We start from the raw sequence: 16,793 nt of genomic DNA on the forward strand, positions 1-16,793 counted from the left end.
ACAGCCACTGGATATTTTGTTACAGAAAAAATTTAGATAGCATCAAAAGATGTTCACAAAATGTTAAGTGCAGAAATAATATAAAACTATGTATTTGCTGATTCTATTTCATGTACATGCATCCAAATTCTCAAGAAGTCTTGAGGTTTAGTGATCATTTTGCTACCAACATTTATTTCTGAGACATATTAATAGAGATCTGCACTTTTCACTATAGTTTATTAGTGATTTTTCTGTAATGATAGAAATAAGTAATAAAAGCAATTCAGATTAAAATATTCCATACTCTTAAGAAAATCAAAATAACAAACAAATTACAAACAAATTAACCTGCTTTACAAAGCAAATATAGTAAAAGGCTGGAAGTTACCTTATATCTTTCATTTATTTTTTTCATTTTCAAAAGTAGAAACCCTGAATGAGAATTTAAGAAATTTTTACAAAGTTTTATCATCAGTAACAAATTCAGGACAAATTCAGAACTTCCCAGTCCTTGCTTCTGATGTAAACACTGACCTTTCCACAGTAAGTACAGAAATAATCTCTAAAGATATGCAATAGCATATTTTATTCTCAGGATTGCTTGCTTTCAAAACAAATATAAAACTTAATAATTATTTTTAAATTATATATGTTCATACATTACATACTGTTTTTAGATATACATTATACACTTGGTTTAATTTTATTCATAATTTTTATCAACTCAGCTGGACATTTGAAAGAGTTAAAAAAAAAAAAAAAGGAAAGGGATAAGAAACATTTTGTCTAAGCCAAATATTTTTCCCAACCTTGAATAACACAAATCTATTTCAACTGAAGTCTTTTGAATTGACCTTGAAATGCATCACAATTAGTATTTCACATACATGTGTGTCATCATTTTACTAAGTATTTTATATTCCACCTCATTAAAATAACAAGTAAGATATGAAGGGCTGATATCTTCTTGGTTCTAAAAAAATCTGTCTTAAATTTAATCAGTCTAATTTTGTTCTTAATTCTCAGGATTACCAAATATATTTTTTCAGAGAAGAATTTTGTTTTGAGTCAGAATCAAATTCATTCCCTAATGATGAAAGATGATTTAAAACAACCATGAAAAATTAAATCATAATTTTCAATTTATCCACAAACCCTAATGATACTGAAACAGTGATAATTACTATTGTATTTCTAAACAACTTAGATTGTCTATTTTTGCATATTACAGATTTTATCCTTTAGGTTCTATTTGTTTGATTTTTTATAAGTTTCCCAAAGTCACCTGGGAAGCTAGAATGTAGACTATTAACAATTATTTTGAGAAGTCATAATGGAGGCAGGTCCATTCAATTTTTTAAATTTCCCTTTCCTTTAACTTGAGAAAAATACAAAACAAACAGGATAGGAAACAAACTGTCTGGGCTTTAATTCCAGTTTCAGCACTTTCGAGCTACACAAAGGAGGGCCGTAACATCTTGGTTCTAATTTACATGTATCTTCTAGTCTCCAGTTTACACATCTATACATTTCCCTGGCGGCTCAGAAGGTAAAGAATCTGCCTGCTATGCAGGAGACCCGGGTTCAGTACATGGCTCAGGAAGATCCCCTGGAGAAGGTCATGGCAACCCACTCCAGTATTCTTGCCTGGGGAATTTCATGGACAGAGGAGCCTGGTGAGCTACAGTCCGTGGGGCACAAAGAGTCAGACACAGGTGAGGGACTAACACACACAAATTGTGAAAACACTCCTTATTTCATAGAGGTTTTTGAAAATTACATGTGAAGTCACTGAAAAATTACACTTCATTTTAAAAATATCTCAACAAATGGTAGTGATTCTTATTAGTGTTATTAATCATAATAAAATATATCCTGGTAATAGGTCAAAGATATAATGCAATTATATTTTGGCTTCCATTGACTGTTTAATTAAACTATTTGTTTACAAACTATCAAATGCTTAAAAGAACAAAGAGAATCCATATACACTTTGATACTGTTGATTCCACATCACATTAATTCAAAAGGACTGTCCCTGATTATATACATTCTTATATGGCAAATCCTTGTTGCATATTTTAAATGATATTCATTTATACTAAACAAAAACAAGAGCAAAATATTTTATTTTTTAAGAAAAGGCCTTCTGCTGTTTCTCAACTATTGAAAATAATTACAAACTCCTCAAGGACAGGAATCACGTATGTCTCTCTCTCCCTCCATCTCCCTCTCTGAGTCTTTCTCATTCTCCCTCTAACAGCAGAAGCAGCATTTAATTTAATCAGGTTTTGTTCTTGCCATGATTGCACTATGCACTAAAACAACAACAAAATAGGAAAACCAGAGCTCCAGAACTGTGGCTATTTTTCAAAATGAGAGCATAAACACCTAAGAGGTATTATACCCCAATCAGGGAATTTTACAACCAGGACACATTTCTAACATTTGCCACTTTGACTAAAGCATCCTATGTAAGAAAGTTTCATTTCTACCTAAGTGGTCTATACCTGGTGATGATGATCATATTCTGTTAGTAAAATAACAAGATAAAACCATTTTAAAACATGATTCTCAAAACTGGCTCATTAAATAGAAAATTAGTTTCCAAAACCTAAAATCTCAAATAAAGCATCTAAAAAATCCAAAAGAAACTCTATTTTTCATGTGGTCTATAATTCCACAGATCTTTCACCTGTAAGCTTGGCAAGTGCTTAAAATATTATGACTTTTAGAACAAAGGTATCATTCTCTAATGAATTCCCTTAGAAAAATGGTTTGCCATACAGGCATACTAATGGGATTCAGGTAATGAGCATTCTTCCAACACATAAGCCAGATGCAAATTTACACAGCCTAGCAGATCAGCCCTACCAATGTCCAAAGAGAGTATTGGCTTCGTAGTGCTTGAAAGAGGAATAGTTTACACAACTGATAGATGAGAGAACATTTCAAGAGATCTTCAGCCTGTTAATTTACACTCTCATTTGGCAAAAACAAAAGACAAGAAAACCCAAAAAACATGTATTTACAAAGTCAGTCTTTCTTTGTCTGTAGATCAAGGGAAACAAAAAGAAAAGTTACTTAAATTTCCTTTTTTGGAGCACTGTGGCTTCAATTACAGTGAAAACACAGAATGACGATTTGATTCTATAACCTAATAACGGTTCACAGTCACAATTCTTTAACCTTTCTGCTTCTTATTTTATGATAGCCTTTTAAATATCCTACAAATCATTTGAGATTAATATTTTAAAATATTTCTTGAAAGATTTACAGTTGATGAACAGTCAACACCACAAGAATGAACAATTTTTAAAGATGATCTTTGTATATCTGTTTAAAACCCAGTTGTCTGAATGTATATTTTTTTGTCAATCCAGTTAACTTGTAGTCCTAGGAAGCAGGAAAATTCAATAGTTATTTTAAAACAAATGTTCCCTCCTGGAAAGGATGAATAGCACACTCTCTGAAACCTTATTTTTCCTATGTTAATTCTTCAAAAGTATCAAGGGAGAAATAAATAGGCTATAGCCACAGGAAATAGCAGTTATCTTTGAATTATCTATATTACAAGCCCTACTACCAAGTATTCCCCACTAACAGAATAATAAGTTGAATCAAACAATCTTTAATTTTCCATTATTATTCACTACATTTATTTTCATAGGAAATTTAAAAAACTGTAAATATCATGGTGACTATGAGATAAAAAATACTGTAACTTTATACATTCTTATCAAATACTCTTTAGCTCTCTATTTTTGTTATGTTTTATAATGGGCATTACATATTGGTATATAGATAAACAGACATTCATTTATCGAGAAAGTCAAGTCTGAGGTTCAGTTCTCATGATGCCACTATCAGCTCTGTCTAAATTAATTTTAAAAAAAACACAGCAGAATAAAAAGCAACTTTTAGAGATTAGCCAGTTAAAAGAAAGACATGTAAAAGTCAGTGGATAAACTTTAAAAAAAATTTCTAATTTGATGGTCTCAGATTAATTAGGCACTAAATTACTGATATGTAGAGAAGCAACCTCTCTACATGGTTAATCACTGAGACCTTAAGTTTAAGCACATAGTTCAAGCCATAAATAAGTTGTAGGAAGCTATTTCAATGACATTTTGCTTACATGTAAATGTGTAATACTACTAATACTAACTAGTACCAATCAAATAGCTAACTTTTTAAACAAGAAAGAATAATCAAAGAATACTATCCTAGAATGTGTATTAAAATATCAATCTTTCTGATATTTTCTAAACCTCTCTAAACTGACATAACTATTATTAACTTATAGCACCCTGTGCTAGGTACTCATCCCTCCCCTCATTTCACAAATTGTGTTTGACCTTTTAAAATATAGAACTATGATTATTATCATCACATGTGTCAAAAAATTAGTAAGAAGGTTCCAAAGGGCATTTTATAAAAATGAAAATCAGATATGGAAAATGTTTTTTAATGCCCTCATTCTCATCCTTAATAAGTGACCCCTGCTTTCATTCTTTGTGAAGGTGCTTAAGACTCATCAGTCATAGCAGCTATTCAAGAAATTTCAGTGTCTCCTCTGCAGAGCTGGCACAATCTGATGCAATTAAGCTTCACCGTACATAGTCATACCTTACATGTGTACCCTACCATTTCTATACACTTATATTAGCTATATGATCTTAGAAATTACACAATCCCTCTATTCCTTGTCTCTACACTTATAAAAGAAGATGATGATACTATTTTCTGGTTCATGAGACTATAATGAACATTAAGTGGGATACTTCTATGCACTGTTTATTTTTTTCAATATTATTATTGCTAACATGTAATAGCTTTCTTCACACTCTCTCCTCCCCACACTATCTCCTCCCACAAGACTGTTCTCCCTATTTTCCATCCATTCAGATTACACTAATCCTTCTTGTTCAGCCCAGATATCCTTCTTGCATCAAGTCTTCTACAAATCTCACCTACTCTGACCACTTGGATCTTTACCATCACAAAAACCCGTGTTATAACTAGACGCTAGTTCTGTTTTCAAATTCCTTTATTGGTGATTGCATGAGTTTCTACCTTCACTATAAAACTAGTGTTCCTCAAACATCAGCCCTCAGACAGTACTTGTGTTGGTCATACAGAGAGCTGTTAAGCATGTGAACTCCTGAAGTCCATCCCAGATCTACTGAATAGACTCTGGGCATGTGTCCTGAAAATACAAATATTAATGCAAGACTCAGGTGATTCTGTTGCACAAAAAAGCCTGAGAATCACTGTAAAAACCTGGATCTCCATCTTCGATTCCTATTCCACAGGGGATACATCACTCTTCTCTCCCTCCATCTGAAACAATCTTGTCTCCATCAACCCTCACCTCCTTCTTCAGGCAATTAAGATCACTCTTGTCTCTAGAGTGAGCCTTAGGTCCAATGTAAGAATGCTTTCATATCCTTAACACTGGCAAGGGGCTGGTTGAGTAGCACTAGATAAATATTTCCTGGTAGCTGATATACTGCAGTCTTTCAACTACCCCCTCCAACAACCCCCTATTTGCTGAGCATCTACTGTCAGACACTATGCTAGGCACTGAAGATGCAGACAATGTTCCTACATTTGCACAGCTCAACAGCTCTAACATTTCTCCATGGCTTATTCATGTATCACTTTCCTAAGATACACATAGACTCACCTTAAAATCTTCATTACTTCATTCTGGCTATTGTGTTAGGAGAAAAGTTATTTCATCTTTAATTGCCCAAATAATTACTTCTAAGTTAAAACCTCTTGGCAGGTAAGTGGACAGTAGGTGCCAAATTATAGAGCAAGGAAAACGAGACTTGGCAGTAAAAATGTCAATTGAATGCTTACAAAATGAGCACTAGAAAGAGCCAGTGGGTTAGAGACATGCCCATATTCTTCCAAATAAATAGGGACAGAATAATATAAACCCATTCTCCTCTTTGTTTCATAAAATACATATTTGCAAACAAAATGTATGACTGGAGCAACATGTAAATCTTGTGCTTGTATCTTAAAAACTCATTACCATCTACTTTCTCATTCTTCTTTTAACTGTCTATTTAAAGTATTTTTTAATGTCATCCAACAATGTAAATTGATTTGGGAAAACAATTGAGTAATATCAGGCTAGAAACACAGTAATCTGTAGCTGTGTAAATGAGAGTCAAATTGATGCAGAAAATTTTAACGTTTCCATTTATACATTAACCCACTTCTCTATTTCACGTGTGATTTTCATGTAATTGTTAATAGCACATAAAAAAGGAAATTATATGCTTATTTTCAAATAACCTATAGGTAGACTTATGACTAATAATCTACAAAATGTATTTTAATTATTTTTTGAAATAATACACAATAAGTAAGAAAGAAAATGTCAATATACTTATATGCTTGTACATGTTTGTAAGATCACCAAAAAAAAATAGAAGAATACATATCAGTTTACACTGTTACTGACAGAGGTGTGCATCTTTTTTTGGAGAAAGCATAAAACTATAAAAATACACATGATCTGTTAAGTGAAAATGCAGACTATAAAATTCTCTCTGCAAAATAAGTACAATGTATAAAGTATGAATAAGCAAACAGATAAGAATTAGAAGGTGTTATAGGCAAATTAAAACAGCTTTAATGAAGTGATAGGGATGTGGATAATTTTTGCATTTCATGTTTGGTGATCTTTTAAAACTGACTGTGTCCCAATGTAGCACCGAACATAAATGAAAATGGTGATTTAGTACAAAAGCCATTACTCAATGGCCCCAAATAGAGCATGTGCTGGCCAGAATTAGCTGGCCCTAAATGCCAAGAGCACCAATCACAAATAAATGCTACAGAATGAATTATGACAAAACAAACCAGTGCCCGAAATTCATCAGTATCCCTCCCACAACGTTAAGTAAAAGACTTTCTCTGATTTACATTTTTTAAATGTATTTATTTTTAATTGAAGGATGACTGCAATGCTGTGTTGGTTTCCACCATACAGCAATATGAATCAGCCCCAGGCATACATAGAGTCGCCTCCCTCTAGAGCCTCCCTCCCACCTCTCACCCATCCCATCCCTCTAGGTTGTTACAGAGCCCTGGTTTGAATCAGAAGTTTCCAAGACTATTTCACCATGAGGTGGGAGGAATCACGGCTAAAGCATACTTTGAGATACTTCTAAAATATGCAACTTGAGATATTTCCATCTTCCTTCTCTTGCAGAGTAAGCTCATAGTCAGATTTTTATTTCATGTCACAGTCAAGCAAGAACACTGTTTAGGGTCCTACAGAGCAACAGCAAAGGACCGGCCCTAAGAGTTAACTGTGAGAAAATCATTTATAAACTGCCTATTTCCTGTGAAATTAATTACAAATAGATGAATAAGTTTTCTTGAAATGTAATCTCTATAATCAACCTCATCTATATTGTGTGGGACAGATGGAGTAAAGATTCAGGAAGAAAAGAAAAACAGCCACGTTTAAGAGAACTATTTGTAGACATAATTTATCAGAAATCACAAAAATGTGATCTCAAAGGAAAAACTCAATTGAAAAATGAGGTCTTGATAATAAAAGAAAAAAGAGGGAAAGGGTCTTTTTACATAGTGTCCATCCAAAGCTTAAAACCACTAACATGGTTTACAGTTCTTGAACTTTATCAGTTGACATTTTGTGACAAAGTTTGGCCTTACTAGTTATATTACATATTCTACTTGAGCAGTATGACAATTATTGGACAAATTAACAGCACACATTCATAAGGAAAGAAATTATGACATACTTGTGTTCAACAGATGTAATATAAAGCATAAATTTCTCAAGGACAGAAACCAATGCTCATATTTAATACATGCCGAATAAAGTACCTATTTGAAAAAATCATTTTAATGAAATTAAGACTTCTTTCAAGGTAGAGACAATGAGTAACAGTAACATCCTGTATAGGCTTAGTTTATCTGACCCAACCACTGCTTCCAAGAAAAAAAAAAAAGGAATAAAAACAAACAACTGCAACAAAACAGAGTCCATGAGAAATTTAAATATATATATATATATATTAAATGATGCCTTGCTACATCTAAAAGTGCAGTACAATCAGAGGGCTAAGATTGAGTGATGGTAAAGTCAATTATATGCTAGCTGGGTGACCTTGAATAAGTCACTTAATCTCTCTGGGCCTCAAAATCCTTTTTTACAAAAAGGTGGACAGTTGCCATATCACTGTTTTGATAGGATTGGATGAGGTAACATATACCAGGAGGATATCTGCAAATGAGTTAAGGGCTCAAATGAGTAATAACTGTGATTGTTTTCTTATATTAGTGTTGTGATGGTAGAAAATGTTGGGTGCTGCACAGGAGGAAGAGGAAAGGGGGAAGAGAAGGTTAAGCAGAAGAAGGCAAAAAAAAAAAAAAAAAGGAAAAACAGCTTGCTAAAACTGGGCAGGAGAGCTTCAAGACATAATTTATTCAGAATGAAGCCTGGTCAGTGAGTGTTCACACCTCCTTCACCTTACTTCTCATTCCACCACCAACCTCACCTCCCGTTTTATACCTGCAACCTACTTCCTTCTAGGGCTACTCCTCCTACAAACGACTTTTTTTAGCAATTGCCCTCTCCTCACTCAGCTTCAGATCCATACTTTTCAACAGTGTAGCCTTCAACTACTGACACTCCTCTAGGTCTATTTACCAGCATGCTCCTATTCCTATGTCAGGGAGACAAGTCTCAGAACTTATTTCAGTTGACCGCAGTGGCATGTGCCACAGATGAGCACTTCCGTTTTCAATTCTCTTGTGCCTCAGCTTTGAAGACATTATCTGCAGGTCCTCCGACTAACCCTCTGGCTGCTGCTTAGCTGTTCATTAATCTTTATGGGCTCCTTTTCAGCATTCCACTGCTTAAACTACAGTGCTTACCATACAGTGATCTCCATTCTTAATAGTTTTCTCACTTTCCCTTTTGAATTGTATTCATTTATACAGTTATACTACCACTTACGTGCTGACAATGTCCAAGTTCATGTCGACAGTAATGACTTCTTGCTAAGCTCTAGACTTGTATTTTCCAGTCTCCATTTGGATATTCCATGTGTGGGGAAGAGTCAGGATTTCTCAAATTGAACTCATGTGCCCTCACACCTCATCCCCTGTCCCACCTGCAACCTGGCTGCCCTCTCCCCATAAATGATCCCATCAGAATCTTAGGATTTTCACCAAGTCCTGTCACTTCTTCACAAATGCTCTAATTTTGTATCTTCTCTTTTATGTCCCTGTCTCCTTTCACCAGTTCTTTCTGGATTTTTGTAGTGGGTTTTCATCTCATCTCCCAACCTTAGGTCTTGCTCCACCCTCCACACTTCAAAAGTTTCTTCCTTAACTAAGAATCTGTTCAAGCAATTCTCCCAGTGACATCCCTTCACGGGTCCCTTTGGCCTTTAGAACAAACTATAAACTCCTCTGTAAGCTACAAAAATGATCTTTATAACTTGATCACCACTTATGATCTCAATACCAACTCTTATCACCTCCTCACCCCCACTCCCAAATCAAGCCATTTAAAGCTACTTGCAAATCCTTAATCCCATTTATTTTTCCAGATTATTCTCCTATACGACATTCATTCTGCTTGGAACATTTTCCACAGACTTCTAAACCCCATTTTTACCTAGTAATTTCTATGTGATACCTCAAATTTCTATATTCCTAATATGTGTATTTCTGCTTTCAAAGAACTCAATGATCCTACATTGTAATTCTTTTCACATTTCTTGATCAAAATAGTAATTTAAACAGTGCCTTGAATTTGAGGACTATAATTCAATGCTCTTTCTCTCCACATATATGATACTGTGTCTAATGAATAATAATGATTTACTGTTCTAAAAGCAAATAGTTCACCCAATATCTATGGCATTCACTGAGTCAAACACCCAACCAATCACTGGATAGAGAGCAAAACCACATGGAGATAACATAACCTCAGCATGCTGTTTTAGTCGTTAAGTCATGTCCAACGCTTTTGCGACCCCATGGACTGCCTGCCAGGCTCCTCTGTCTATGGGGTTCTCCGGGCAAGAGTACTGGAGTGGGTTTCCATGCCATGGCAACCCACTCCAGTACTCTTGCCTGGAAAATTCCATGGACGGAGGAGCCTGGTAGGCTGCAGTCCATGGGGCTGCTACTAGTCGGACACGACTGAGCGACTTCACTTTCACTTTTCACTTCTATGCATTGGAGAAGGAAATGGCAACCCACTCCAGTGTTCTTGCCTGGAGAATCCCAGGGACGGGGGAGCCTAGTGGGCTGCCGTCCATGGGGTCGCACAGAGTCGGGCACAACTGAAGCGACTTAGCAGCAGCAGCAGCAGCCTCCAGAGGATCTTTCTGATCCAGGGATGGAACCCGCATCTCCTGCATTGGCAGGCAGATTCTTTATCACAGAGCCACCAGGCAAGCCCATAACCTTGGCTACATGTATTTTATACACACAAATTAAGACGGCAGAAGATGTATGTAACGTATTAGGCAATTTCAAATATGAAATAACAAGTGAATGGTGAAATCAACAAGGGATAAAAGAAATGCATGGGAAATACAGACCACTAAGTACAAAACTGGCTACTCATAAAAATTTTTAGAGAAAATACTTATGTTAAACCTAAGTACAACAGAAACCTGCAGTAGAATTAACAATAGTGAACACCAGATATTAAGTTTTATGAGGTCAGGGAACAAGTCATTCACATTCACTCCTCTGTCCTTAAGGCCGAACACATAGCTAGATCATAGTAGCTGCTAAATAAGACTTTGTGTCGAACTGAATTTTAAACTGTGCAGCTGGTGATGCAAGAAAACATCTGTTTAAAAAAAAGGCAGCACTTTTTGCCATTCACCATTCCATAAAAAGGTAATTTGTATATGTGTTTACTAGAATTCTTTCCTCAAAAGTGAAATATTGCTTCACTCTTTGGTTGGCAAATGTGTTGTTTCAAGATGGAGAAGAATCTGCTTTAAATGAAGAGAAAGCTATTTCAGTCCATAATCCTTCAGAGCCAATTTTGGATCTTAAAATGCATTTTCATCAAAGAATCTTAACAAAAAGATTCCTGCCAATTTAACCAAGACATCTAAAAATGTTTCAAGCTAAAGCCAAGCTTTCTGCTCAGGAACATTCTAATTGAGATCATGTTCTCTTCCAAAGTTCTTCCACAGGGTCAACAGTCACCTGAATCACATGGCTGAGTAACAGACCATAATCACCCAAGAACTCACAACTGCATTCCATTTAGGAATTCTGCATTTTTCTATCATTTATGCTGGGTTTCAAGTCCTGAAATTTCTTTGTACCCTACAGAGATATTATAATAAACCAAAGCAGAGACACGTGTACCTTTGATTTATAAGTTAATTTGACACATCCCTCTTATTTCCAATATATGGAAACTGAGACCATGTAATATAAATTATTAACCCAAGTACACTTAGGGCAGCAGCTGGGATGGATAACTGGGTCTCCTCAGCTTTCTACATAAGCTATGTTCATGGAACACCAATACTTTCACTTGCATCATTGTATCAATTCTGGTAGTCACGTGAAATACTTAAAATGGGACTATTATTCCTTTGTAACAGGCGAAGAAATCAAGCTCCATCGAGCTGTCAATTTCCTCAGGTTGACTAAGCAGCAGAAGCAAAACTAGTATTCAAGTCTTTCTATCATTGTCCTTTACCAGGAACACCACATTGACAGGGGCCTTTTTTCCTTTCAGTACAAATGAGCCAACGACAATGTAAATTATCTGGTACCTACCATTCTTCAAAGGAAGATTTGCTATAATCAGAGAGTTACAGTTACCAGAGGTTGCAGGCCACAAAGGTAAATGAGGCAGAAACATGTGTGTTAATCAATTTTGAGGTTTCACTTAAATAATCAACCGTTCTTTCAAAGCTGAATCCAATCAAAAGATACTAACTTGCATACAGTGGGCAATATGCCATAAACATCTTCTTTTATTTAGACATTAGGGATGAAATTTCCCATCTGTTGCTTCAAATCAAATAACCATACTTAAAAAATAATACCCTATGTGACAACATTTTCTTTGAAGGATTAATTTAAAGTCATTATGACTGTTAATCATGAAATGTTAATTTTTAGCAAGTAAAACTGGGTCTGGACAAGTCCACGTGTATTAGCAGTAGGCTAAGAAAGGAATCTAGCATGGAATTTTAACACTTGGTTCTAATCATTAATGCTGCAGTACTGGCCTATTTACAACCTGACATTTGTTTTTGCACTTTCAACATCCCATGACTTTGATCCAACAGTAAATAGCTTTAAGAGATGACACTGTGCCTTAGCTGGGTCTGTATTTTGACTAGCAGGTCTTGGCATCATGTCCAGTTCTGATACCTCTCCCACATGCTACATGCTGGTGAAAAATGGAAAAAAAAAAAAAAACCTTAAAAAGAAAATGCTACTGCTGTTAAGCCATTTGGAGATATAACAGGTCTAAGTTCTTAGCTAATTTATACATCCAAGTTCTACTGCAGCAACTTCTAACCACCACATCTTTGTTTCTTTAGATTCTTAATTTTTATAGATTCTTAAATATTTCTTAATGTTTCCATAAAGTCCCACGTTTCTAATATTCTGAAGAGGAAGGTGACAAAATGTGGGGGAAAGAGTATAAACAAATAAAAATTCAAAAGACAAGACACACAGAACTACACTTGATTTCCATTACCTCTTTTCAGCCACACAATTTCTATTCAAGTACCTAGGATTTGGCAGGTATCCATATTAGGACATTTCTATTTTATGGTAAAATTCAAAATATAAACTGATAAAAGACCTCTAAAATCTCACAAAAGTGAATATTTGTATATATGAGGAGTTAGTTTCCCAAGATATATTCTATACCTACACAGGAGATTCTTATAATGTGTGGGAAGTCTATGGTTCTGAATCATCCAATAGTATCTGCAGTCTGTGTTACAAAACTTTCCCAATAATCAGAATATAACAAGATAAATGTTGTTATGAACATCATTGAAAGAGTTGAATATTCTCTGAAGTAATGACAGATGTTTCATAAGTTTGTGATAGCTCAGGATTTCCACTAAACTTTGGACATTGTAGAAGGTTGGGCTGGTTATTTGGGCTTCCTCTATAATTTGAATTCTGGAGTGATGAACATTTATATTATGTTGAGAATATATCCACTACCTAGTATTTGGCTCTCTTGAGTGAATTAATAAGTGTCCTAACTGTCAAGTCCTGATGGCTGGCTTAGAACTGTTCCGCTTAAAATCTCACACGCTAGGCCCTCTTCTTTAAGAGTACACCCCATTTTCAGGCAGAACTACACTACAACACATTCTTCTGAAATGTTCTGTATCCTATCAGGACTGAAGGTAACACTGGCATCTTACATTCAAACGTGCCCATTCTAGAGAGATTTTTCCAAAGATGAAAACTTCAAAAACACAGAGTAGAAAAGTCGCTGGAGAAATGGCCCAAGTAAACAGGGGTATCTGGGACACTTGACATTGTCTTGTTTGCAGTGCCCCAACATGGGCAGCAGGGGGCGCTCCAGCATGAAGCAAACCCTCCCCTCCCCCCAAGTGCTCCCCAAAGGGGAAGACGGAGGGTTTTTCTCTTAGCACTTGCCCCAAGTCCAAAGAGGAAGAAAGTAAGGAGTCCTGCTGTCCATAAATCACACACTCTTTGAATACCATTGCAGAAGTGACCAGAGATGATACATGGGTCTGAGCATGCGTTTTGAAAACAAGCTCGTCAATTTTTATTTTTATTTTCTCTATTTTGGTGGGCAAGAAGGGTTAAAGGACCAGGTAAGCAATTGGCAGGGAATGGGGCTTGCCATCAGCTGTAAAGACAGCATCTCCCAAAGCAACAAGTGGCTATCAGTACCTGAGGGTCATTTTTTAAGCCTCTCTGCTACAGTTTAGTTCCCAGGTTACATTCTCGGTGAAACGTCAAATCAAACTCCTCCCTGTTTCTCCCCTCTTCTCTCTTTCTCTAAGCATACCTCAAACTCAGAAAAATCACTTGATGAAGCAGATTTTTCACTGAACCTTAGGAAATATGACTTCTGCAGGGGTTCTCCTGTATGTGGCTATGTTTTGCAGGTGAGTATGTGATGCATTTTACACCCTCTTTGCCAGGTCCCACGATTTCAAATCAGATTGGAAAAACCCTTAAGGACCAGAAACAGCCAGCTCTGAAATCTCAAAAACAGTGCCGCACCCCACTTCATACACATACTCACGCACACCCCACCCCCACTGGCCGGATCCTTTCTCCTTCCTGTCCCCAAATGAAGGTCTGTGGAGACACAGCTATAAACCTTAATACTCACCATATTGACTTCAGAAACCATGTCGATGCTGGCAATGTCAATGTTCATTCCCACTGCCACAGGGGGACCTGAAAACCAAAAGGACCAGCCACGTGATTTCTCAGAACTTCGTGCATTCTTAGCAAGAGTCCCCGGGCATGGGCACGGGACAGTCCTCCCCAAATCCCTCCCCACTGCTAACCCTCAAATTCTTCAAATCTCTGCTCCTTTCATTTAAGGGTGGCAGGTAATCCTCTGAGAAATGCTCCATTAAATAGGCATGCACGTGCCCGATGGGTGAGGGATTCCAGCTCTTCTACATATGCAGATGTCTCAGCATAAGAATACTCACAACCCACAAAAGCACCTGAATCCGGCTGGGCTAGCTCAAGGGAAATGTTGTAGAGAGCACTGAAACCCCCTTCTTATTCTTCCCATCCCCTACCCCCTTCAGTGAAGGTTTTAACTCTTTGAGATTTGTTAGAGTCTGGAGTAAAATTAAATGGACATATCATTGTATCTAAGGCTGAAGCAAAAGAGATCTCTGGCCCTTCTCCCCCTACCCTCCCTGTTCTGCAAGCCCCACAGGTCCCCTCTAGCCCCATCCCAGCTGTCCCCCGCAGTGAGGCTTCCAGGACTGGGTAATATCCAGAAAGCAGCCAATTTAAACCATGGCCTGAACTCCTCCAAAGAAGGCGGGCACAGGGGGTTAATGCCACTTCTCAACCAACTGTCTGCATATCTTGTCCTCAAAAACGTTCCTGGTGGCCTTCAGGAAGCCAGGTTCACTGGCACAATATTAATTAAACTTAAGAGGTTTGTATCTCAGCAAAACAAAGGCGGTGAAGCAAAGAATTTAAATAGTGAAGCTGGAAGACAGCGGTCTCCAGTATAGGCTAAGAGGGTATCTCTGAAAGACCACCTAAGTGCTGGAGAGTAACACACAGGCTTAAGTTTGGATCATTTTCTCAATATGGTAACACAGAGACTCAGTCAATACACCACATGCAACCCACAGTAAGGGAGAGGAAAGACAGCGCACAAAGCTCAAAAGACAGCTTAGGCAATAGCTGCTGGGCTGTTTCTTATTACCAAGGCAACCCCATTACCTCCAAAATCTGGTCTCAGCCGAATATCATAACCTTTCAGGAGTCTATCCACCGTCTCTTTAACCAGCGACATATTACTAGGGTCATTGACACTAAGGAAAGAAAAGACAATAAACAGGCATCAATAAAACAGCAGGCACAGCGCTTCAGTAGCTATCTGATCCTCACTACAGATCCTTGCTCACAGAGGTATGCAGACAGAGCCCTTCAAAGTGAAAAAGGAAAAAGAGAAACGCTAGGCACACTTACCTCTGCGCACAGACGGCGGCGATTATTAAGGGGAATGACCAAATCCCAAAGTAGTCCTTTTTCCGGACTCTCCACATCCCTTTAGTTTTGGATGGGTTGAGGGTTTCACTGAAGAGAGGAGATCCAACTTAGTCTGCCCAGTGCAGTAATTCTAATGTGAGGCGCATGCGCACGGCGTACCAAAACATCAAAGGGGCAGCAGCGGTTGCCTGGGACCGAAAAGATTTTCTTGTTAAAGGGGGAAAAAAAAATTAAAGGGGAAAAAAAGGGAAAACATATATATATATATATAAATATATATAGGTACAATATGTACGTATTTGAATAATATAGAAAAGTCACCCTACGGGAGGACCCACGGTAAAAATTTTTGTTGTCCTTTTGTTAAGACAAAAACAACTAGAGCGTCTGGTAAGTTTTGGTAGTGGCAGGAGGCGGTTTCGCACCTCGCGGGTTGTGGGTTTTGTGTGTGTGTGTGTGTGTGTGTGTGTTTCCTCTTAAATATGCAGAACCAGATTAGGAATTTAAAGGAGAGCAGGTGTGTAGTGCTAGGGGAAAATGAGTGCCTGGGAGTCGACTTCTGGTCTCAGCAAGCGGCGGGGAAAGGAATCTGAACTTTATTTCCAAGGCACAGAGCATCCCCTGCCTAGGGCGAGATGGGTGCTGGAAGTGGGGGTTGTGTGGCGGAGGTGGGGAGGTGGGGGAAGGAACAGGAATGGTGGGAGCGGGAGTGGAAGGTGGAGGGAGGGAAGAAACCGATGGGAGGAGTGTTGAGCAATGGGTTGGATTTGGGGCCGGGAGTGGAGGGGGTACGTAGCGTGGAGAATAAGAAACGGAAATATATATATATATATATATATATATATATATATATATATATATATATATTTTTTTTTAAGAAGAAAATGATGCCTGGTGTTTTCTAGGAGTCAAGGAGCAAGCTTTTCTTCACTACTCACGAGCGATTTGTGTCTTCCTCCTCCTCGCCCTTTGCCCCCTATTCCCAGAGAAGAAAACCTCGGGGTCCAGGTTTCTGGCCGAGTGACTTGCCTGACCCGCCAGTCCAGATTATTTATAGC

General features: G+C 37.4%; 1 protein-coding gene across 1 annotated transcript in view; it reads right to left on the bottom strand.

Annotated features, from left to right (window-relative positions):
• The window catches only part of GABRB2 (gamma-aminobutyric acid type A receptor subunit beta2), a 301,134-nt gene extending 285,343 nt beyond the window's left edge, over window positions 1-15,791 (bottom strand). Inside the window, exons 1-3 of the mRNA XM_052643868.1 lie at window positions 15,715-15,791; window positions 15,466-15,557; window positions 14,378-14,445 (exon numbers count right to left, since the gene is read on the bottom strand). Coding sequence (XP_052499828.1) covers window positions 14,378-14,445; window positions 15,466-15,557; window positions 15,715-15,791 — 237 coding nt within the window. The remainder of the gene's footprint in view (window positions 1-14,377; window positions 14,446-15,465; window positions 15,558-15,714) is intronic.
• Window positions 15,792-16,793: the final 1,002 nt, after the last annotated feature.

The sequence above is a fragment of the Budorcas taxicolor genome, chromosome 7, assembly GCF_023091745.1.
Source record: "Budorcas taxicolor isolate Tak-1 chromosome 7, Takin1.1, whole genome shotgun sequence".
In the NCBI taxonomy this organism is placed as follows: domain Eukaryota; kingdom Metazoa; phylum Chordata; class Mammalia; order Artiodactyla; family Bovidae; genus Budorcas; species Budorcas taxicolor.